Source organism: Cornus florida, unplaced genomic scaffold (genome assembly GCF_030987335.1).
Source record: "Cornus florida cultivar Cherokee Brave unplaced genomic scaffold, ASM3098733v1 CherokeeBrave_3.0.0_Hap2_Chr01, whole genome shotgun sequence".
Classification (NCBI taxonomy): Eukaryota; Viridiplantae; Streptophyta; class Magnoliopsida; order Cornales; family Cornaceae; genus Cornus; species Cornus florida.
The window spans coordinates 108,027,687-108,052,591 of NW_026775571.1; the positions used below are offsets into that span (position 1 = coordinate 108,027,687).

A 24,905-nucleotide genomic window follows, 5' to 3' on the forward strand; every position below is an offset into this window, starting at 1 on the left:
ACTTATTTTTAAAACATTTTTCCGGTTCAATATTTCAACCGATCCATTGATGAGATCTAACTTTGAAGACAGTATGTAAAGAATTACTTAGGTCGTAACAAATTATTATTTCCTTATTTGGTAAGGAGTTGGGTGTTGGCCATCACCAAATACTGATTTTGCATGCATGGGTGCTGAAAGGGAAAGATTGAAAAGAGACCTAACCTTGAGCAATATTTTTTAATGAGTGATTATTATTAAGACTTCAGAGAAAAATAAGTTACTATCAGACTAGAACCTCGTCCTCGCGCTTGGCACAAACCAAGCAATGACCCTAAAGCCTTAGTATAGAATTAATAGAAAGATATCTAGGACAAGTTGTGAGACTCATGTGAAACTCAAGTTTGTTAGGGTTTCATAGGAGTTGCAACAATGAGTGTAAGAAGTGCAAACTGCAAACAACAGTAGCAAGCAAAAAAAGGGAGATAACTTTAGGCTCAAAAAGCAGGAGCAAAAAGGGAAGTAGTGAAGCAAACATAGATAAACAAAGTCCACTTGAAGCAGTAAGATGGGACTAGAATTTCTCCAATCACCGTTGGAGCCTAGATTTCTCAGAGGAAATCTAGAAAAGGCCTGAAGAGAAGTTAATAATCTGAAATATTTCAAAATTATATTGATTAAGACTTGTTTTTTTTTTTTTTTGGATAAGTAAGAATTTTATAAAAAACGCTCAAAGGGGAGTGAAACCCATGGAAACAAGATGAAAAGGCCACAAAAAGCCTCAACCCTTCAAAGAGGCCAAAAAAATAACAATCTTCTCAACAGAACGATAATCTCTCCCTGAGACCCAACAAAAGAGGGTAGAAATAATAAAGAACTTAAGCGTAGAAATGGGTTTCTCCTTGCCATCGAAGTATCTCCGATTCCTCTCGAGCCAAATGCACCACCAAACACAGAGAGGGGTAGCCCTCCAAGCATCCCGAATGAGCTCCCCAACAGAAAAACCTCTCCAAGCATCAATCAACCCTCTAGATGAACAGGGCATAACCCAGGGGACCCCAAATAACCCAATCATCATATCACAACAATCTCCGGCCATACTGCAATGCAACAGAAGGTGATCCACTGTCTCCTCATCACGACGACACAAGTAACAGCGATTGATAACCACCTGCTTTCTCCTCCTCAAATTATCCTGGGTTAAAATCCTACCCAAGACAAACGTCCAAGCAAAGAAGGCCACCTTAAGGGGAGCCTTGGAGCGCCAAATAGCCTTCCAAGGGAAAGTGCCACCCTCCCCAACAGAAAGGCACCTGAAAAAGGATCTCACCTCGAATCGACCCTAAAAGTGTGGACTCCAAAGCCAACAATTAGCCTCCTCATGAGAGATCACCTGACGATACAGTAACTCCAAAAAACGAGTGACCTCCTCAATTTCCCAATCCTAAAAGTGCCTCCTAAACTGAACGTCCCAAGTTAGTCTTCCATTATCAAGGTGATAACAGTCAACCACCAAGGCCTGCCTGTCAGAAGCAATCCTGTAAAGCCAAGGGAAAGAAAGAGCAAGGGAAGCTCCCCACACCAAAGGTCCTCCCAAAATCTGATCCTTCTACCATCCCTGATCCTAAAGCGAACATGATTATGAAAAACGTCCCACCCCTTTCGAATGAAAGTCCAAACCCCCACACACCTAGGACCACGCACCTCAAGAGAACACCACCCACCACTGATTTCCCCAAACTTGCTGGCAATAACTTTCCTCCAAAGCCAAAGCCTCTCAACCCCAAATCTCCAAAGCCATTTCCCAAGAAGAGCCCTATTGATTAAGACTTGTTACAGCAAAGAGATAGCAGTCCCTTGTATAATATAACTACTAACGACTCCTGATTTCTCCTAGAATGGCATTTAGAATCCCCACACGGCATTAATAACATTTTACCACTTCCCAAGCTAACACTTAGTAGTTCCAAATCTTAATTAATACTCCCTCCATCCCAAAATAAGTGTCCACCTTTCCATTTTTATCCATCCAAAAATAAGTGTCCCATTTGAAAAGTCAATGTACTGTTTTTGTAATTTTACCAATTTTACCTTCTTGCATTGAACCTATATAAAGTAAACCATCAAGTCACTATCGACCCACTAAGGGTAAATTTGGTAATTCATTCACTACTAATACAATAAAAAAATATGAAATGAAAAAAAAAAAAAAAAAAAAAAATTACTCATCAAAAAAAAAAAAAAAAATGAAAAAAAAAACACATTCTCTTAAAAAGTTAGATTCCCAAAAAGGGACATTTATTTTTGGACGGAGGGAGTAAATTTTATAGAAACAAAGATGAACTTTTACTTCATTAAAGAAGAAGACACTTTTCAAGGCACCATTCTTTATTTGCATCGAGTAGGAATTTCTTTAGAGCTCAGATCTGATGATCAGAGAAACTGAGTTTATTACATCACTCAGGTATTGTTATCGGCTTCTGATGATGTATATTATTTACCCGACGTAATTTCTCCAAATGAGTTTTTCATATAGGTGTCATACAAAATTCTGTTTTACTTTTGTATAGGGTCGGGTGTGGATGCACATCCTAGTGCACAATTCATATATATCTTTTTTTTCCAAGTTGATAAACCCCCCCAACCCCCCCCCCCCCCTCTCTCTCTCTCTCTCTCTCTTTCCCCTTTCTTCTAGGGATTGTTTTGGCAGGAAATTTTAATTCATATATATCTGATTTGAGGAGACAGAGATAGCTGATCCTACAACATTATGCTTGAAACATTTTACTTAGACCAACAGTAAAAGTTAAACATAGCCAAATTTGTTTAGATATTACAAGGACAGCAAGCCTCAGCTATTCTGCAGTTAATCGTAGTCACCAGATTGCCATCCTTGCTTGGAAAATTTAACTCAAATAATATTGTCAAAAAAAAAAAAAAAAATCAATTACAAAAATTTTAAACCATTTTTCATATTCCACTTGAGTTGAATCATTGGATTAGATGGCCACTATCTACACTCATCAGTCCGAGACTCCCAGTCAACCAACAGATGTACCATGGAATACAAACACATGCAATAACTTTATCAATCATACTCTTATATTGTTCACAAAGGACATCAATATATCAAACCTAGATGGTATTAGAGAAAGAATTAAGTATACATTACCCTTACGATCTTGAAAATAGTCCCCAAGAGTTGGATAAAGCTATCAGATGATAGGCTTCTTAACCTGCTCGCAAGTGACGAGCCTCCACCTGAGCAAGCATTCAATTATGAAAAACAGCATAGGACAAAAACAAAAACAAAAACAAAATATATATATATATATATATATATTTCTTATATCTGTTGAGGGAAATAGCATGGAGCTTGATTTTAGAGAACAAAAATAATTAATTTGATATAATATCTTCAGCCACATGTTTATGAATATGTGTATAATATCTTCAGCCACATGCTTATGAATATGTGTGTGTGTGTATGCAGACTAATTATACAATTGAACTAACCGTCTGAATCCACAATTCGTTCTCCTGGTGTGAAATCTGACTCCAAAGGTCGGGCAACAAGAACAGGAAGCAGCTCAGCAACTATAGTCTTAATCGCAGTTTTCATATCAGCAGTAAGTGTATCACGGTACATTCTCAACACGGAGGGGAGTTTTGCCTGAAAATGACCACTATACCGTGAGACATTTCCTTGACTGAACACAGTCCAATCCAACTTCCAAAAAGTTGAATACAGCTAATTCAAACAGATCATTAAATGGTACAGATTAAAGAAACAATTTGCCAAATGGCATTAACTAAATAATTGGGTTGAGTTTCAAGCAACTGTAACAAGTTATGAAACTAGATCTCTTTACTCCTATGTACGTCAAGTGAAATATCAAGATCTCAGGCGGAAGCCATGGATTCAAGTTCGAGGTCCATCAAGTATGGTCCTTTTTTTCTACATAGATGACTTTATCATATATGGATGTGGCCATCAACTAACCTAGCCATATTTCTCTCTTGTTTAATTTAGTATAATTTGTGGACTTCAAAAATTACACTTCAAGGCTTCAAGCATTTAAACCACCCAACTTAGAACCTTTACAACAATGCACTGCAAACCAAGTATTTAACAAATCCCAAACTACATTTATCTTTATAACTGTATCTTTATTGTGAGCTGAAGTGATTCTTGTGTGAGGGACCTCACATGGCAAGAGACTGACCTGAATAAGACAATGAGTGCACTCGTGAAAAAGAAGGGCAAGGAGGTGGAAGACTCATTGTCATCCAGCAGCGAGGATAATTGAAGCATGGGGCCATGCAAATGTTGAGTAGCATGGCACATGACACCAAGAAAAAGGGCAAGAGGAAGATCGTTGGGGTGCACTACATGCACACAGGTGACAACGTCGTGCAGAAGTTGGTAGAGACAGGTGCCACACATAATTTCATCACCCCAATAGACAGAAAGACTTGACCTCTCTAGACAAAGGGTTGGCTCGAGGCCACCAGCTCAAATGAAATTCCTTGGGGGAGGGTATGCAAGGGCATGGAGCTATGCATAAATTGGTGAGAGGGTAAGGCCAACTTCAAAGTAATTGAGATGGACGACCATGACATGGTGTTGGGGTTGGACTTCATGGTCAAAAACATCGTCTTGCCAACACTATGCCTTGGGGCAATGATGATATTGGGAGGTGAAGAAGCCTCAGCCACATGCATAGTTCTGTTCGTGGGCAAAAGCAAGAGAGAGAGTCCAGGTGATGTGATGAACGCTTTTGAGCTCACAAGGAGACCTGACCTTAACTTCTGCAAGCACAATGAAAGACCGAGGATGTATGCAGAATTGCTAGCAACTTGCAGCGGGTTGGGATAGCTGAAAGCATGACAAAGGCACCGGGTAAACAGGTGGGGGATGGTTTCATGCCCATCCTAGTGGCGAGAGGTTTAGCCACACATGTGACATGCGAGCACTTACAAGATACTGCACAGCGTCTGCATGGCACACGTGACAGTGAGGTTCTAGAGTCTCCCACATTTTTGTAGAGAATTGTAAAGGGTTGTGGAGGCTTCTAGAATATTAGAGCCTTGTAAAGATTATAGAAAAGTATGGAAAGTTCTAGAATGTTGTAGAGAGAGTGTATATATCTTACTTAGCTATTTTGGTGGAGTATTTTAAAGAGCGAATCTTGGCCCTCTGTTGCGAATGCATCCTAGTCATTCATTGAGGAGAAGATGGATGCCTATAATTAGGGAGGCGGCCTCATTCGCTCCACCAAGCGAAAGGGTGAGTGCAAAGCACTAAGTGGAAGTGCAAGGCAAGTGTGGGTGAAAGCCACCACAACACTCATGGGTGGCACGTGTGGCATTTGAATGAACTAATGAGAGCGTAACACTTTGACAAGCGGAGTTCAAGTGTTCAACGTCTTGGTGTCGCACGGGTTTTGGCTAGAGCCTTGGTGAAACTCTAGGCCCCCTGGCACTAAGGCCACCTAATGGACCATTGGCGTTGGACACATAGCAGTGGATTGAGGTAGGGAGATGTATATTGGCGAGGTTAAGAGTTCTTCAATTTTAAAACAGGAAGACAATCACAATGTGCAAATCTAGGTCAAACCTTTGGGCTCTAGAATTATGGAAAGATGCCTATGGGTCTAAATCAAGTTAGACTACACTAGAACCAAATAGTTTAAATTCAAACTAAATTATAACCTTAAATGAAAATATACAGTACAATATTATATAATATAAAACATACAAAAATATTAATAACATTCCTGCATACTCATACTTGATCTTTAACATAACTTAAACCAAGTCCCTGTATCTTGATATTTAGTGTTCAAGACGATTGTAGTATTGAACACAAACTTTGTTTGGTATGAAGGATGAAATGTGAGAGGAAGAGAAAGTAGGAAGAATGGAAGCGGCATCTTTACAGAAAAGAAAATGTCTTTTCCCCATTTTGTTTGATTGATGGAAAGGAATAGGAGACACACCCCACCATTTGGCAAGTGTCAAGGGAAGGGGAGGTTTTACATTTCATTTTACCACTATACCCCCATTACATAATTTGTGAAAATTTACTTAATTACAATACTTATAATTTACTTTGCTTCTCACTTTTGTCCAATTTCAGAGGAGTAAAAGATTTAGGACGAGGGATGCTTCATCCATCCATCCTTCCCTTCCCCCAAACTATCCTTCGTACCAAACAATGAAGACTTGTTCCATCCCTCTCTCACCCTTCCTTCCCTTCTACCACATGTAGTGTTAGACACGCATCTGCATTGAATTCACGCAGCGAAGTTCAAGCAAAATAGGCCTTGCCTCTGCTGTTTAATAAGGCGCTGATGGGTAAATGGCTTTGGAGATTTGGAAGGGAGAGGACTTTTCTTTGAAGGCGTGTTATTGCATGTCATTATGGGGAAGATGTTGGAGGGTGGACTTCTGGGAGGTGAGATCACCAGCGGGCATGGGCTCGATGAAGTGTATCCAGAAAGGATGGGATGAGCTCTCCGAACGGATCCAGTTCAGAGTTCGAAGTGGAAGTCATGTTTGCTTTTGGGAGGACCATTGGTGTGGGGATTTTGCTCTGGCTCGTACGTTTCCTCGTATTTTCAGGATCTCAGTGAATAAGCATGCTATGGTTGCTGACCATTATCAGCTTGATAATGGGAGGGCTTCTTGGGATGTGCAATTCCGTAGAAATTTCAATGATTGGGAGATCTTGAAGGTTGCAGATTTTCTGGGATTGATATATAGGCAGGTGGTGGAGGGTGAGGGTATGGATGAGATGGTGTGGGTGGGCACCCCTGGAGGGGTGTTTGAGGTTAGGTCGTTTTACTGCTGCCTTATTGAGCCTTCATGCCCCATCTTACCCTGGAAAGTTGTGTGGAAAACTAAAGCTCCGTTGAAGGTGGCATTTTTCACTTGGACTGCTGCCCTTGATAGATTCCTCACTCTCGACAACCTTAGAAGGAGGTGAAATATAGTGGTGAATTGGTGCTGCATGTGCAAGAAGTCGGGAGAATCTGTGAACCATCTTTTGTTGCATTGCCCCATGGCAAGGGTTGTTTGGTCTATGTTCTTGGTCATTTTTGGTGTGCATTGGGTTGTTTCAGGATCTACAGTTGGTATGTTATAGACTTGGAAAGGGTGTATAGTGGAGAGCCGAGTCAAAGATGCTTGGAGGGCCAGTCCCCTTTGTATTTGGTGGGGGTTGTGGCACGAGAGGAATAAGAGATCCTTTGAGGGCGAGGAGTCACCTATTTGGTCTCTCGAGTTTAATATTTTTTCTGCTCTCCTTTTTTTGGGTTAATGGGCGAAATTGTATATCTATGGATATTCTTTTGCACTTTGTAGATAGCTTAAAATTGTAGTGTCGCCTTGGGCACTTTTGTTTCTTCGGGTTCGCTCCCCTTCGAGCACCTTTTATGAAGTTTACTCATAAAAAAAAAAAAAATAGGCATTGCCTCAAATCACGTCCATGCACGAGATTCATATATTTTGATGGACGAAGGTTTTCAAGAAATGGTAGTTGATCCTGCAAATATATAGGTAATCGAAGGATAGTACGCTACAGTATTATTAGATGATGAGTTTAAATGGGGGGTTCATTTGATGACTCATAAGTGGTTAGGAGCCCTTGGGGGAGTGGGTTCGTAGAGTGGGAGGTTTTGGACTCTTCAGGGTCCTCTAGAGGCATTCTTCTCATGTGGGATAGGAGATGGATGGCAAGGGTGGATATTTGGAGACGGCGATTCTCTCTATCTTGTGCTTTTGTGATGGAGGAGGATGGTTTTTTTTGGGCTTTTTCTGGCGTTTATGGGCTGGTGGATGATTGTAAAAGGCTTGCGTTGTGGGAGGAGCTTAGTGTGCTGAAGGGGTAGTGGTCTCTTCCATGGTGTGTGGCCGGGGATTTCAACGTGGTTAGGTCTCCGTCGGAGAGAACTACAGGTGGTCGATGGACTCCAACCATGATGCAATTTTTGGAGTTTATTGATGGACATCATCTTATTGACCTTCTATCGGAGGGCGCTGCTTTTACATGGTCCAGTGGTAGGGAGGTGCACACTTTTTCCCATCTGGATAGATTCTTGATTTCTAGGGAGTCGGAGGAAAAGTTTCCGGCCCAGTTCAAGCTGCTTTGGCTAAGGTGACTTCTGACCACATTCCTTCGGTATTGGATTGTGGAGGATTGAGACCTGGATGTACTCTCTTCATATTTGAGAACAAGTGGCTTAGAGCGGTTGATTTTCAGGGGAAAGTGTGGTCTTGGTGGGAGGAGGATACAGTGGTGGGAATGCCGAGGTTAATTTTGACTGGAAAGCTTCGACTCTTGAAAAACAAACTCAAAAGATGGAACAAAATGGTGTTCGGTAATCTAGAGTGGAGGAAGAATAGGGCTCTTGTTGATATTGCTGAGATTGATAGATTGGAAGGGGTGGGTGGTATTGTTGAGCCTCTACGTGATGGGAGAGCAGCTTGTCAGGCAGAGATTGTAGAGATTGCTGTTGTGGAGGAAATTTTGTGGCGACATAAATCTTGGGCTTTATGGCTCAAAGAGGGAGACCGTAATACAAATTTTTTTAATAGAATTATTAATGCCCATAGGAGGGGCAATCATATTGGGCGGATTCGAGTAGACGAAACCATAGTTGTTAAAGGCGCCTGAGGCGCAAGGCGCTCCAGGCGCCATCTTGTCGCCTTGAATGCCTTAAGGCGACTGGGTTTATAAAGGGCGAGCGCCTTTGTATAAAAAGCGCAAGGCTACAAGCGCGCCTACTTGAAAAGTGGTTTTTTTTTTAATTATATTGTTATTATTTTGGTTTTGTATGGTTTATTATTTGTTTATTGTTGCTTTTTAGTTGTTTATTACTTTTTATTATTACAAAAGCTACAAGTTACAAAACAAAAATAAAATATAAAAAATAAAAAAGAGAACCAAAAAGCAAAGGGAAAGAACAGAGTAAGAGACAGAGGCAGCGAATCTCAGTCTCGGACTCTCGGATATGCCGGATCTGCGTCTCTCAGTCTCGGATCTGCGTCTGCCGGTAAGTTCTCCTTCCCTCTCTTGCTTCTTCTCTTCTTCTCGCTTCTTCTCTTCTCGGATGTGCCGGAGGCCCGGATCTCTCATCTCTCAGTCTCAGATTTTTATTTTTTTTTTCCTTCTTCTTTTCTTCTTCTTCTCTCGGCTCTCTCGAGTCTGGCACTCTGGCAGATTTTTTTATTTATTTTTTATTTTTTTATTTATTTTTAGGCTAGGCCAATTTGGCCCTCTATTTTTATTCCAACATGTCCTCTGTTTTTTTTTTTTTTTGTCTAGATTAGTGCCTTGCATGTGTTTGAACTTTGATGATCAATCTGCTTCTGTTTTTATGCTTGTCTCTATTTTCATGCTTGTCTCTATTATTGCCCGTAATTATCATTATTTTTTATTTACACAAGTTAAAGTTATTTTGACAAATTTATGTTGTGACTGACTGCTGCTTTGTGATAGTTTTAGAGGATGAGTAAAGTCTAATAGTATAAAATTTGGTGACTTATTGCAATTAGAGACAGTACTATATCAGTTGTACAAAACATTACCACCATAGTAAAAAGGATCTTTTTTTTACTTCTAAATTAGTTTACAATAAAACATTACCACCACCATAATGAAGAACGAATTTAAACTTCACTCACTCCAACAATAATGAACTGATTATTATTAAAAAAATTGATCATAGAAGTTGTCACAGGATGGGTAGATTTATCTTCTTTTAAAAAACAAACAAAACAAAAAATAATATTATTATTATTTGTCAAGTAGTCCCAAGATTTGATTTGACTTAAAAGTCTTAAAAATAATAATAGCACATCCATGTGTTTTTTGCAAGATGAACTCAAATTTTCTATCAATTAATGCAGCATCCAAACATGGGATATATATATATATATATATATATATATATATATATATATATAAGTTGAACTTAAGTAATTCATTTACTTGAGTTTTGCATCTTTATATATACAATTGCATCTTTAATACTTTATTGGGCGGGTTTTGTTTTTTTTTTTTTTCAACATGCGCCTTGCTTCAGTCGGGCGCGTGCCTCGCCGTGCGCCTTGCGCCTCAGGCTCCAGTAGGCATTTGCGCTTTTTGTGCGCCTTGAGTCTTTAACAACTATGGACGAAACGGTGTTGAGTACAGAGGAGGAGGTGTGTAGGGGGATTATTTCTTTCTCCCAGAGTACCATTGGAGGCCACGGCTCGATGGCCTTCATTTTGACTCTATTTCAGCAGTGGATAGGGATGGGTTAGAGAATCCCACTTCAGATAATGAGGTTTTGATGGCTTTGAAGAGCTGTAATGTTGACAAAGCTCCGGGTCCTGATGGTTTCACAATGAGGATTTTATTGGAAAGCTGGAAGGTGGTGAGACAGGAGGCTATGGGCACTTTTCATGAGTTCCATTCTAATGGGAGGTTCGAAAAATCGCTGAATGCATCTTTCATTGCCCTAATTCCTAAGAAGGGTGGTGCTTCTGACGTCAAGGATTTTAGACCAATAAGTCTGCTTGGGTGTATCTATAAGCCTATCACTAAAGTCCTTTTTGAGGGAGGTTCGGGACGGAGTCATTTTTTAATCTCAAAATGCGTTTATTGGGCAGACAGATCCTGGAGTTCCACTCTCATTGCCAGTGAATGTGTGGATCATAGGTTGAGTAGCGGTGTTCCTGGAGTTTTGTGTAAGCTTGATATTGAGAAAGCTTATGATCGTGTTAGTTGGAATTTCTTGTTTTATCTGTTAAAGAGGATGGGTTTCGGAGAGAGATGGAGGAGTTGGATCGAGGCGTGCACAGTGGCATAGCCACAGAGGGACAAGTGGGGGTAAGTGCCCCCACTGAACTTTTAATTTTTTTAAATTTTATATGGAAAGATTTTTATATTTGTATTGTTGCCCCCTCTAAAATTTGACAATGTACACATAATATACTACATACATATATATATATATATATATATATATATATATATAACCAAAAGCCCATTCATGGGAGGAATATAATCATGACACAACTGTAAATATATAAAATATATCTATCAATTTATACTTTCCCAAAAAATATGATATTTTATTTCTACTTTCCCAAATTATTATATTCTTTACCACTTAAAAAAAAAAAAATCATCAAGATATTCTACCACACTTTTTGACTTTACCATAAACAAACGGATTATTTTCATCACATCTTCATCTTCAACATTTTTCACAATCCAAACAAAGCAAGCCAAGCAACCATTTACCAATAGATAGAGACTCAGTCAGTCATACTGCAGTGCGGTAGACAGGTAATTTGATATTTTTTTTTTTATCATCTATATTTATTATTATTTGATATTATAATTTTAATTAGAAAAATTATTAGTTATTACTATCAAAATTATTTTAGGGTTTGTTGTTCTTTTAAATTTTAGTTTGTGTTTTTATTTTTTCACATATGTGATATATTAGAATAGTTAGGTAACTGTATTATTTTCTTTTTCATTTCTTATTCTTGATTCATTCAATTCGATTTTTTTTTTAGTACATTTAATTGAATGAACTTAATTTTAAACGGAATCTGAAAAATCGATGTGAATGTACTGAATAGAAATTTTATGAATTAATGTTTTAATTTTACATATATTGTTTTGATTCAAATTATATATATATATACATATATTTATATATAATTGTTATTAAAGATTGCCCCCACAGAAGAAAATTTCTGGCTACGCCACTGGGCGTGCATTTCCTCTGTCAGATTTTATGCGTTGGTGAATGAATGGGTCTCCATCCGGGTTTTTTGGCAATTCTCGTGGTTTGAGGCAAGGGGATACCCTTTCCCCCTTCCTATTCATTATTGTTATGGAGGCTCTTAGTAGGCTAATGATAAGGGATGTGGATTTGGGATTTATAAGGGGTTTTAGGATGGGTCCAGATTCAGTTCAGTAGATAGAGATCTCTCACTTGCTTTTCGCGGATGACACTCTCGTTTTTTGTGAGGCAGGTGTGTCCCAACTGGGATATTTGAGATGTGTTTTGGTTTCCTTTCAGACAGTTTCAGGTTTGAAAGTTAACGTGGGCAAGAGTGTGCTTGTTCCTGTGGGGGAGGTTCAGAAGGAGGTTTCTCTTGCGGCTGTTTTAGAATGTGGGACGAGCTCATTTCCCTATTTCTTATTTGGGCTTGCCGTTGGGTGATTCGTCAAGGAAGGTGGGAAGTTGGGACCCGCTGATAGACCATTTCGAGAGAAGGTTGGCTGGGTGGAAAAAGCAATATCTTTCGGAGGGTGAGAAAGTTACTTTAGTGGAGTACATTGTCCAATCTTCCAACTTATTATCTTTCGATTTTCCAGATCCCTTTCTCTATTGTTGGAAGACTCGAGATGTTTCAACGGAACTTCCTCTGGGGTGGCCGGGGGCAGGAGTTTAAGTTTCATCTTGTCGGGTGGGAGTAGGTTTGCAAGCCTTTTTAATTGGGCGGTCTTGGGATTAGGAGGTTGGCCCCTTTCAACAGAGCGCTCCTAGGCAAGTGGTTATGGAGATTCGGTAGCGAAATGCATAGGTTATGGAGGAGGGTTATTTCATGTCGCTTTGGGGAGGAAAGAGGAGGATGGTCATCTAGGTCGGTCAGATCTGCTATCGGCGTGGGAGTGTGGAAATTCATTCGGAAGGAATGCGATGAGTTCTATAAGCATATTAGATTCAGAAATCAGGAGGTAAGGGATGTCCGATTTTGGGAGGATACTTGGTGCGAGGATCGCCCATTGTCTTGTTTGTTCCCAAGGTTGTTCAGGATTGTTGTTGATAGACATGCTTTGGTAGCTGACTATTATCGACTCGATAGTGGTAGATTTACTTGGGATGTGCGATTCCAACGATCCTTTCAGGATTGGGAGTTAGACGATGTGACTAGCTTGCTGGGCCTTTGGTATAGACAGGAGGTGGATGATACTGGTTCAGATTCCTTGACTTGGGTGCCTTATGCGTAGGGACTTTTCAGGTCCGTTTGTTTTTTCTCGGCCTCTCCGGGTTTCACAGTTCCAATTTCCCGTGAAAAACGGTTTGGCATTCAAAAGCTCCTCTCAGGGTGGCTTTTTTTGTTTGGACTGCAGCTTGGGGCAAGATTTTAACTCTGGACAATTTGAGAAAGAGAACAAAAATCACAGTGAACTGGTGTTGTCTGTGTAAGAATGATGGAGAGTCTGTGGATCACCTTCTTTTGCATTATCCTGTGGCTCATGACTGCTGGAGTCTTATTTTTGGTCTATTTGACGTCCAATGGGTTATGCCCCGGACTTCAAGGGATTTGATTGACGCTTGAGGGGCCACGGGGTGGGGGTTCATGCTCGTGACTCTTGGAGGGCGAGCCCCCTCTGTGTTTGGTGAAGTCTTTGGAAAGAGCGAAATAGAAGATCTTTTGATGGGGAGGAATCCTCCATTGAGGCGTTGAAGTTTTCTATTATTAGTTCTTTTTTAAGTTGGGTGATGGGGAGAAATTGTGTATCTTTAGATAATAAAAAAAGTAGACTTTTTGGGTTCTTTGGATCCATATGACTCCTTTTTTGGTTTCTGTATTTGCATAGCTCTTGGAATGCATTCCCTTTTGAACGCTTTCTAATACACTTTTACTTATCAAAAAAAAAAAAAACAAAAAAAAAAAAGAGATTATCTTCCTTTTCAGTGCCTTTAGTTGATTACTTTACCTATTAAAAAAGAACTCCTGGTTTCTTATCCAAAGCAATACTAGCACGATCAACAATACAATGTAGTTTGTCTAAATTATAAAACCTTTAAAATCATAATTTCAGCTATAGGATTAAGCTACATATAAAAATTGTAGATTACTCACCGTTCTAAGCAATCCAATTATAAGAGGAAGAAGTTGATCTCGGAAATTAGAGGATTCTTCTTCATCCAATTTAACCTAATTAAATGTCAAGTCCAGTCATTAGTTAAATAGATGCATAACCAAGTACAGGAAATCATACAAAAAATGATTGAGTAAAGTAGTCAAAAAGAAAAAATGGAAGGTAAAATTATAAATCACATTTTCTTTTCATTGGTAAGAAACTCACACCCGTTTGTCCCTACGGCGACTTGAACCCTCACCTTACACTTCGGGAGGTAGAGGAGATACCATTGCTATTAGGGCCATTAGGCTACACAGCCTTTGGTAAGTATATATCACATTAGAACCATGGAAATTTTTTAAATATAGTGCATATTAAATATGGAAAATAAGATACCCAGGAATGCCCAAAATACATTCTTAGAACAGAAAGAAAATAGATCAGAGATAAGGGGGTACTGATTGTTGCTATAGAAGTTCAATCAGCAAAGCTTAAGAATGTGATTCAAATCTGTGGACAGTAACTTTGTGTAGATAACACTAGAGCAAAGAAGCATGGGCACTTCTAAGAAACGCCGTCACGGCCCAACACATCCTAAACATGTTCGGGTTTTTAAAAATACAGTTCTTAATATTGAGTACAAGAGAGAGAATTCTTAAACATGTGCTAACATATAACCAATGAATTCTAAATGTTAAAAAAGAGTTTCTTTAAATATTTAAAAAGAAAAATGTATAATTGTTAAATAAAAGAATCAAATTGAAGGTTTAAAAGAATTAATATAAAGTTTAACCAATATCTACACAAAAGAAGTTTTATTGAAAAAGTGAGCATGGGAGTAGGAGAGAAGTCATCAAATTATGTGCACACATATACATGAGCATATCTACAATCATACACAAAAACATGCCTAATATTCTTGTTATGTCTTTTTTTACAACAAATGCAGCGAACCAAAGAGTAAATCAAGAAACACGACATAAAAGTAAGCACACCACACAAAGAACACAAAGATGTAAAATGGTTCGGCAAAGCCTAAATCTATAGTGGAGAACCGGTGAAAGTTTTCACTATGCGAAAAATAGGAGATTACAAGTTTCAGCCCCTCACTCTCTTTCTGTACGATTTTATGTGTCTCAATCTCATCCCACTCCAAACCCTAAACGCCCTTATATATTGGGCTACAAGAGAGTATTAATTATGGTCCACGACCCACAAGCAAAAACTTTCCTCAAGGCAAGCCCCCGAAGTCCAACGGGTCACCGGGTTGCAACGTGACCCGGCACCAAATTCGGGCCACAACATCACATCTTTCTCTATCAAAAAAGGTTGTTAATAATCACATGATTCAGTAGTTGTAAAATTCTTGTGATACTCATAATATATTTATTTTTCATGCATATTTTTTTTTTTTTTGGTCCTGACAAGTAACTCACACACCTACTTTGTCCCTACGGAGACTTGAAGATACCCTAAATTTAAAAAACTATGCCAAAATAATCAAAAAGTTCCATTTAAAAAACAGGAAGAAAGTTAGAAACATGTGCATAGTCATGCTTACTTCATCGTCTTCTCCATTTGTGGGTATGTTTGCCCTTGATTTTGCTTTTGACAATATTACTGCATCCATATTTCCAGCATCATGTATAGACGCACGCATAAATTCTGTTGAAAGAATGCTACAAGAATGAATTTGATAAGTCATACTATATTCAAAGTAATATATGTATGTATATATATATATATTAGCAAAAGAAAGTTCCAACAATAATTATTAAGGTAGTTCTGGATGAAGAATAATAAGTCGGCTAAAAGCAAAATAATTAGCGGTAATTACCAACAAAAAGAAAAAAGAAAAAAAAGCGGTACAGACTACTAAGCAAAGGTTTAGAGGATTTAAGCATGAGGCAAGTGGCATTGTTCTCTCATCACAATAAAGGAGAGTGTCTTAATAGAACATTTATAGGACAACGAGAAACCTATGTTACATGGACTCTTCTAAATGAGTGAAGTATCCAAGTCGAACACAAAATTTACGTATGGGTACGAGTTTGGTAGAACAAGCACCTTAGAAGCCCGAATATTCACGCTTGATATAATTGTTCATAGAGCACTCTTAACATATTTCTTTTGTTACATTATTACTTCAAAAATGAGAGATGTGTCCATGTTAAGAACTCTATGTTACATGAAAACACCATTTTCACCTAAAAAGTTAAGAATATATTAAAAAATATGAACATTTAGCCATGTCCCCTATGTACTGCTTGGTTCTGGAGATCTAACAGATCTAACATTTAGAAATATACCGGTATCCATGTAACGTAGGTAAAACAAAAGCAAAGAGTTATCAAAGCACAAAAATTAGCATAGAGTTTATAGAAGAAAAAAATATATCATCACTATTGAATAGACTAACCTGTTTATGGAATCTATTGAAGCTGCTACATGATCCCGAAGGTGACGAAAGCAGTGTAGACCAGTCAGCTCATCGCCATCCTATTGAAATAAACAAATAATTATATTTAATTTTCCCCACCTTTAGATCCCTGCATGAAATGTGACATGTCCTAGAAAGGACCAATTAACATCCTCTAACTCTAGATTATAAAGGAATCTCACGAGTTTTGATTCCATGGTATGACATCGCCACCAAAGCACACATTGCACCACCAGAGCATCTTTATCACTATCATTGTAAATAACTTGGGAATCAAGATTCCAAACTAGAGTCCTTACCCAATAGGGAATCCTAAAGTTCCCAAAACAAGATAGACTCCAACCCAAAACTCCAATAACCCCTCTATTTTTTTAGAGAAATTTTGCAGTTAAACTTTTCTATCATGGTTTCCTCCCAAAGAAATTATTTTTCCCCACCAAAAATTCGATATTGAAAAAGAACATGTATGTTAGTCTTTCTTTTTTTATATTTTGGATAAGTGTAGTCTTTCTTTTATGCAGTAGGCTTGGAAAAATAGTTTTATAATTGAACACGTTAAAGACTATGTATCACTTGGAAGAGGCATATTTGGAACGGTGATGATCATCATAAAGCCACAGCAGTTTCCAGTCATAAAATTTGATCCAGCTGACTGAGTTTAATTTTTTTATGATTTAAACAATTTTAACACTTAGTTGTTCCTTATGGTGGAGCCGGCAAACATCAACAGCTTTTATAAATCAATCAACAATAGAACCAATAAAATAAAATAAAATAAATCAAAGACAATCAGAGAGAGAGGAGAGAGAGAGACAGAAATAAGAACTTGGTCCTTTGCAAAGTAAAACATCAACCACTATGTCAAACTTCTTGATTCTCATCCAATCACTAAATCCACCTAATATGTTGACCTACTCACTAGTACTTCCTTCATATGAGGAGAAAAAGAATGAAGAAAGAGAAAACAGCTAAAACTTTCAAAGTCAAATCATGATAACAAGAAGTTGATATGAGACAGCAACTCAGAACTAGAAAGCAATAAAGGTGAATAATTTTTTTCTCAATAGTTGAAAATATACCAGCAAATGCTGCAAATCGTCAGTGACATCTAAAGCTCCAGCACAATCTGCTGATGCAACAAGCTGTATACAGCAGGAAAGAAAAGGATCAGTTTAACATGCCCAATCATCAACAAAGTTGCCAATTAATAATTAATAAACAAAAATAGTCCTTAAAAAAATTTCAAACCATGAATCATTCCATTTCTTTGTGTTAAAGAAGCGGCAGATAATTTCCACAAGAAAAATATTCCCTATGAAATTACTATTGAAATGAATGCAACTGCTTCAACTAACTTTTTTTTTATAAGTAAAGCTGTATTAGAAAGCGTTCAAAAGGGGAACCCATCCCGAAGACTACGCAAAGGCAGAAGCCAAAAGGGGTTACATAAGGTAGTGAGAAATTAAATGGCAAGGATAAAATGCAGAACAATCAAGCAACCAAAAAGTAGTTGTCTAAAATAAATATATTTTTTGAAAGGACATCAGCTAAGTTGCATTGACACAAACAAGGAAAACTAACACAAATGATTGAACAAATAAACATAGTGAATTTTTAAAACAAAGAAATGTGCTCAAGTTCTCCATTATTTCCACTCTCTTTTGTTGGGTCTCCGGGAGAGATTATCGTTCTATTGATGAGATTGTTATTTTTTTGGCCTCTTTGAAGGCTTGAGGCTTTTTTGTGGCCTTTTGTTTCTTTGGGTTTCGCTCCCATTTGAGCGCTTTTTATAAAATCTTACTTATCAAAAATATATATATAGGACACAGACAAGGGATATGTATGTATGGTATGTATATGTCTCTAGGCACTCATGTTTCTGCATTTGTACACACTAGAACGTCATTTAGCCCACCAGCAATCCAAATCCTTTCATAAGACCTTCAAATATGTTACTTTTTCTTCAAAATATGGTTGAATTATTTATTGAATTCTATAAACATCCCTAATTTATTTTTTTTATTTTTTTATTTTTTGTGAGAATTTTGCATAAGGAGGAAGAATAGAAAAATTAAATTAGAGAAAGAGGGGAAGCCAGCATGCAAAAATCAGTCACAGCAACCACAAAACAGCCCCAATTCTCCTCAAGGAGGCAAAAGTGTCCTCTTAATCATTCAAGGATAGTCACCCCTCTCTTTGTCAAACTATTGTCAACCTAAGAATCCATGTAGTAGTCGCCTGAAGAGAAGTTAATAAATCTATGATCTCTCAACAAATTGAAAAAGGCACAAGGACTAATAGTTTGCTTATTCATCCACCTAAATACACTGTTAGAGTCTTCTTCGATCAGAAAATCATAAAATCCCATAGTCACCGCCTCTCTAAGGACTTCCAAGGTATAATCTTTCTCTCTACTAAACAATAGCCATATCCCTTTGATAAATTTTCGTGTATGGTCGAACTTTTTAATCTGGTCAGACTTTAATTAAATTTTGTGAAAATCCTTCATTTGATTCTCCTTAAAGGAATAACTGATTGGTGCAATGGTAAGAACTCAAACTAACATGTGAAACAACGAAAGTCTGGATCTAAGATTTTGTCCCCGTCTTTCCCTTCCAACATCTCATGTAGGACAGCTAGTATTTATCATGTTGCCTGGAAATTGTCAGGTTGCACCTTCAAATACTTCTCAGATGTTAGTGATCTCTTTTGCAGCTTTGGAGTGGAAGAAAAACATAAATTACTTGGTACTTCTTCTGCCATTAAATGGAGAGGAATGCTGGAATTTTTAGGCCAAGATTTCCAATGTTTGATATGGTTCGGGACAAAATGCTCTTGGTACCCTTTATACCCTTTTTGGGTTCGTTTTAACTATTTAGGTTAGGGCAGGATTATTATTTAGTTTCATTGTTGTTTTAGGCGGATCCCTCATTCTTTTTTGTACATCTCTTTCGCTCTTCATCACAAGTTTATGTCCTTATCAAAAAATTTTTTTTTTTTTGTGATAAGTAAAAATATATTACCAAAGGCGCTCAGAGGGGAGCGAACCCTTAACAAAGCAAACAAAATACGCAAAATGCGCCATTATAACAATAAGTTGTCGACAAAATCCAAAAAGCTATCCATAGATGGGAAACTTTTCCCATTAACCGAAGAATAAAGAGAATGCAAAATATTCGCCTTAATAACCCACACCAGCAACTCCTTTCCCTCGAAAGATCTCTGGTTCCGCTCGTGCCACAACCCCCACCAAATACAAAGAGGTGCAACCCTCCACGCCTTCCTAGCCCGACTGCCCATTGGTCTCCCTCTCCAAGCCTGTAACATATCCATCGTGTTACTTGACACCACCCAATCTACCCCAGAAACATTTCAGGACCAAACTCCAAACATCCGCTGCCACTTTACAGTGCAGCAAGAGATGATTAATCAATTCGCCCGCCTTCTTACACATGCAACACCAATTAACTGTTATTTGGCGTCTTTTTTCTGAGATTGTCAAGAGTAAGAATGCTGCCAAGCACCACTGTCCACGTGAAAAAAACCACCTTCAGTAGAACTGAAGCCCTCCATACAGCTTTCTAAGGGAAGCTGTTGCTTATCGAATTCGTAAGGCTTTGATAAAACAACCTCACCTTAAACACCCCTCTAGAATCCCCCATCCACGCCATCTCATCCCTCCCTTCCCCCTCCACCGCTTGACTATAAATTAATCCCATTAAATCGGTAAACTCCAACAACTCCCCATCATTAAAATTTCTGCGAAATCTCAAATACCAACAAGCTCTCCCATTCTCTAGCCTAAAATAATCTACCACCACCGCATGCTTCTCCTCAACCATCCTAAAGAGTCTAGGAAACCTACAAGCCAACACCACATACCCACACCAAACATCCGTCCAAAACCTCACATAACAACCATTCCTAACTCTAAATCGTATCCGCTTAGAGAATTCGTCCCAACCCCTCTTAATACCTTTCCATGAACCCATACCTGCTGATGAAGACACACCTCTAGACATCCAACCTCCCTCCTCTTCCCTAAACCCATAAGCAATAACACGCCTCCAAAGCACAGACCTTTCGCACCCAAATCTCCATAGCCATTTCCCTAACAGAGCTTTGTAAACAACCCCCCCCCCCCCCCCCACCACAAACAAAAAAAAAAGTTCCCCTGAATGTTATTAAGTCTACTAGTAATTGTTCTAGGAATTGGAAACAAAGACATAAAATATGTAGGCAGATTAGAGAAGGTACTCTTCAGCAATGTAGTTTACTCCCTTTCGACAAGTATTGCTTCTTCCACCCAGATAACCTCTTTTGAAAACGTTCCACCACTGGATCCCAAACGGCAACTCTCCTCGTGGAGGCACCCAATGGCAGCCCCAAATAAGAAAACGGAAAAGCCTCCACTCTGCAACCCAAAATAGCTGCCAACTCATGAATATGATCCACCTCCCCTACTAGAACAATCACACTCTTCCCAATACTAATCTTCAGCCCCGAAACCAAGTATTGACAACAGGCCAAAACAAACCTCAAGTGTCTCACTTGATTCACACTCACATCGCAAAAAACAATAATGTCGTCAGCAAACAGCAAGTGAGATGTAACAATCTGATTTGGCACACGCCCCACCAAAAAACCTTGAATAAAGCCCAGTACCTCTGCCCTTTTCATAAGTCTACCAAAGGCTTCCATTACAATAATGAATAGCAATATATATGTAACTATATGTATAACTGATCATCATGTAATGCATGAAAATTTATGAGAGAATAGTAGAATAAAGCTTTTCAACAATTTGAAGATGTTTGAGAGATTGGGTTTATGCATGCATTGCTAAATTTTGGTTACTACTAGATCAATTACTGAAAGTGCAAAAGATCTATACTGCCAACGGAAGTAATGATGTTGCAAACTGGCATTCCACATATGGTAGATAAACAACTGGTATGCCAACTAATAGCTTCTCAATCAATAAGGGTCTCTTCTTACCCATGCACCCTTTAACTCTTTAAATTTCATATTTCCAAAAATCAGCAAATCATTTTCTTTTATATATATTTCTTCTTAATAGGCCCTTGTACTTCTACCATCTATCAAGAAACTCACATGTATGTAACACATTTTCATATTTTTTCCTTCCAAACAAATTCTAGATAAATAAGTGGATCCAAGCAGGCCCTAAAGAACTGCAAATGTCTCTGAGATAAAACTAATAAGACAGTCTTGCTTTTCCTTGCACTCAAAAACACTAATGCAAAATCCCGCTCAATTTGGTGAAACTTATGAAATTCCACAAATCAATTCCTCTTCCACTATAAGTAAACGATTCGTTATAACTTATAACCGTGTGCAACTCAAATGTATGTGTTGGTATTAAATTTCAATGAATCATGTGCACACTATCCCTACCACTTGAGTTCAATCAAACACCTTATGCCAATATCACATAATACAGCTTTAAAAAAAAATTATATTAAAAAGCAAATATATAAATGGTACACATTAAAGCTACTAGGAACTAGAATTGTACCAGTTTGAGAGCTGACAGAGCCTGGTTGACATATAATATAAGCCTTAATTTTTGTTGAAGAGCCAAATAATTACTCCTTGTCGTGTTTAAGTCGTGAATTTGCAGTGCTGAATCTACCAAATCTGCATCCAAGAGCCTTATTGTCTCCTTCAATTCCCTGATCCGACTACACCCCTCGACAATTTTCACATTCAAGTCCTGCAATTGCCCCTGGGCCTCGAAAAATGAATTCGAACGAAGTGATATCTCCTTCACCAAATGCAATTCGACCACATCCAAATACTGTGACAGCTTCTCTTGCAACACCAAATTCTCCGAACCGGACGAGAACGGGCACGCCGCCCGGAATGTTCCTCCGTCTTCCAATGCGAAATCCTCCTTGAAATACAAAGCCGGCACTTCTCGAAGACACGCAACGAGGGCCTCACCCTGACCTCCAATGCTCTCCAAATCAACACTCTCTTTGTTGATATGATTCCGAATGTCCTCAAATCGGCCGTACGGTTCAAAGATAGAAACCAAGTATTGCTGAAAATCGGATCTGCTCACTTCCGAGCCGGCCTTGTTCGGTACCAATGGCGCGAATTCTGGTGCAGTCACGGCGGTTGACGATGACCACCACCCGACCCAGGAGGCGTCTCCGCCGTGGGGGTTGTTAAGAATTGAAGCTAAGCTTTGGCTACTTGCATCCGATAATGACTTGTTCAAAGACGAATCCGAACTGGTCCGGCTAGGGCCTTTTTCACTCTTACCAATGTCTACGAACCTTCCCGATTGGGAAGGCTGTGAATCCATTTTCACGATCTAGAGACCATGAATTGAGCGAAATATTGATCTCGTAGAACTGGTTGTTTAATGCATCGAACTGAGTTAAACCCTAGAAATGAGAAGTGGGTTTTGATTTAATGAGAGATCAGGGAAATGTGACCAACCTGTGAGCTGGGATAGAGTAGATGTGATGGATCTACATGAAACAGGGGAAGAAAAGGTATTTTCAGAAAAAGGTGGTTGAAGTTTCGTTGTCCTGTGAAAAGTGCTGTGAACGGGGGAATCAGAGAGATCGCTGCGTTTTATTCTCTCGCTTGTTCGTCCTATCTTTCTCTCTGATTTGGATCTGGAGAGAGAGAGAGAGAGAGAGAGAGAGAGGCAGAGAGGAGAGAGAGGGGGGAGATCAAAATGGCCAGTGTTGTGGAAACCGGAATGAACCGGCCTGGTCTAAATCCGGACTCGTGACCCGGTCTAAACTTGGCGACTACACTTTTAGTTAGAATTTGCGTTGAGCTACAGAGAACAAATTTATGGATAATTCTTTTATAATTTTTTTCTTTTGGTTCAATAATAAGAAGATAGCGATAAGGATTAAGAAATTAGTGATAACGAGATATTAAGAAGTTTGAGTAAATTTATACTTCTTGAGATTGTTCAGAGTTCGTGTCATTTTTAGAAGAAGAGGTCACCTACGGACTTTTATTGAGCAAAAAATTAGGTTTCATAGAGCATAAACATATTTAAATGTAAATGATGCGTTTAAGGAGAGAGGATGTAAAAGTGCAATTTAAAATAGGGATAATTTTACTTACGTCCCTGGAGGTTAAACGTAATTACAGGCGATATCCCTTAAGTTTAAAAAATTATACCGTCCTCCCTCAAGGTTAGCTCCCTCTCGCGTAACACTTTGTCCCTTCCGGTGAAAGTCAATGCCGGTCAATTATAGTTTTTGATGACATTAGCTATTTTTTAACTTGAAATACCACTTTTACCCTTAGTGTTGTTTTAAGACATTTATATCCTTACTTTTATTTTAAAATTACCTATATACCTCCAATAAAAAGACAAAAAACTCTTGCATGTCATGTTCATAAACTCACCATCTCTACATAATACTACTCCATATGCTCTCTCTCTAAAATTTCTTTACGTGGGAACCTAATAGAAATACTAGAAAATGGGTCTTGTCATAAACCCACCATATCTATAGAATATTACATGTGTACTTTCTCTCTCTAAATATTCTCTCTTGAAATTTCTCAATATAAGAACCTAATAACTGAAAATTTGATCAAGACCCATTTCTTAATGGTTAACTGAATTAGAACCCATCCAAATCCTTCCACTAGTTTGATGATTGAGTTTTCAATTTCTCGATCTCGATCTATTGATTAGGTTTCTGTTCATTATTCTTCTTCATTTTTTGTTTGAACTCGCTATTTCTGGTTCAAATTGTTTATCTCTCTAAATTCTATCACTTTTATCTTTTTAAAATTATATTACTCTATTGGAATTTGTTGTTGTTGTTCATCTCCATGAGCTTTCGATTCCAAAAGCTATGTTAGCTATATTTTTTCTCTTCCTGTGAATCTATAGCAATGAAGACAAATACACCATTCCACTGATCAAACCAGTGGATTCACTTTTAAGATCACTAATTACATCCTCTGTAAATTTATATTTATATTTACAACACTAAAAACAAATCCTAAAAATACACAAAGGGAGAGAGTCAAGAGAAAAAGGCGATTGTAGAAAAACATAAGAGTTCCTCTCTCGGATTCCGGCCACCTGAGAACTCGTCACCACACTCTAGCAAACCACCAGCCGTGCAACTAGAAACTTCAACTCCATCAACATCACCCACATCCCGGGGATCGACACCGTCTCTATTCTCTCCCCTGCCACCTACTCCCCCACAACGTAAACATCTTCTTCTTCACGAAAGCCCTCGTCAATGGCCACACCGTATCGATGCTGGCGGCTTTGGGTGTGAGGAATTCGATGCCCTAATTTGCTATGTTTGTCCCCACTGACGATGCGTTCACAGATCTTCCAATGACTGCCAACTTCAACGTTGCCGCATCTATTGGGTTGGTGGCGATCAACACCGGGATCATTGGCGATGGAATCATGGAGACAGTGTTTAATCAGAACCCAGTTGCAATTTTCGGGGTTTCGAGGGGTTTGTTGCCGAGAGATCTTTGGGAATATCCCAATGGTGTCCATGAAGAATAAGGTGGGTCAGATCGAAGAAGCGTGGAAAAGAGTTTGGGACGAGGAGGCCAGGTGAG

General features: G+C 38.6%; 1 protein-coding gene across 2 annotated transcripts in view; it reads right to left on the reverse strand.

Moving 5' to 3' along the window:
• LOC132312910 (vacuolar protein sorting-associated protein 54, chloroplastic) overlaps positions 1-23,030 on the reverse strand; it is a 52,692-nt gene extending 29,662 nt beyond the window's left edge. The window contains exons 1-7 of one of the 2 annotated variants that reach the window (XM_059811475.1): positions 21,844-23,021; positions 17,384-17,446; positions 16,284-16,363; positions 15,426-15,543; positions 13,864-13,938; positions 3,496-3,652; positions 3,152-3,240 (exon numbers count right to left, since the gene is read on the reverse strand). In XM_059811475.1, the coding sequence (XP_059667458.1) occupies positions 3,152-3,240; positions 3,496-3,652; positions 13,864-13,938; positions 15,426-15,543; positions 16,284-16,363; positions 17,384-17,446; positions 21,844-22,638 (1,377 nt within the window). In that variant the 5' untranslated portion in view covers positions 22,639-23,021. Of the gene's footprint in view, positions 1-3,151; positions 3,241-3,495; positions 3,653-13,863; positions 13,939-15,425; positions 15,544-16,283; positions 16,364-17,383; positions 17,447-21,843 lie in introns of both variants that reach the window. The other variant, XM_059811483.1, reaches the window with a different exon arrangement.
• Between the last annotated feature and the right edge of the window lie 1,875 nt (positions 23,031-24,905).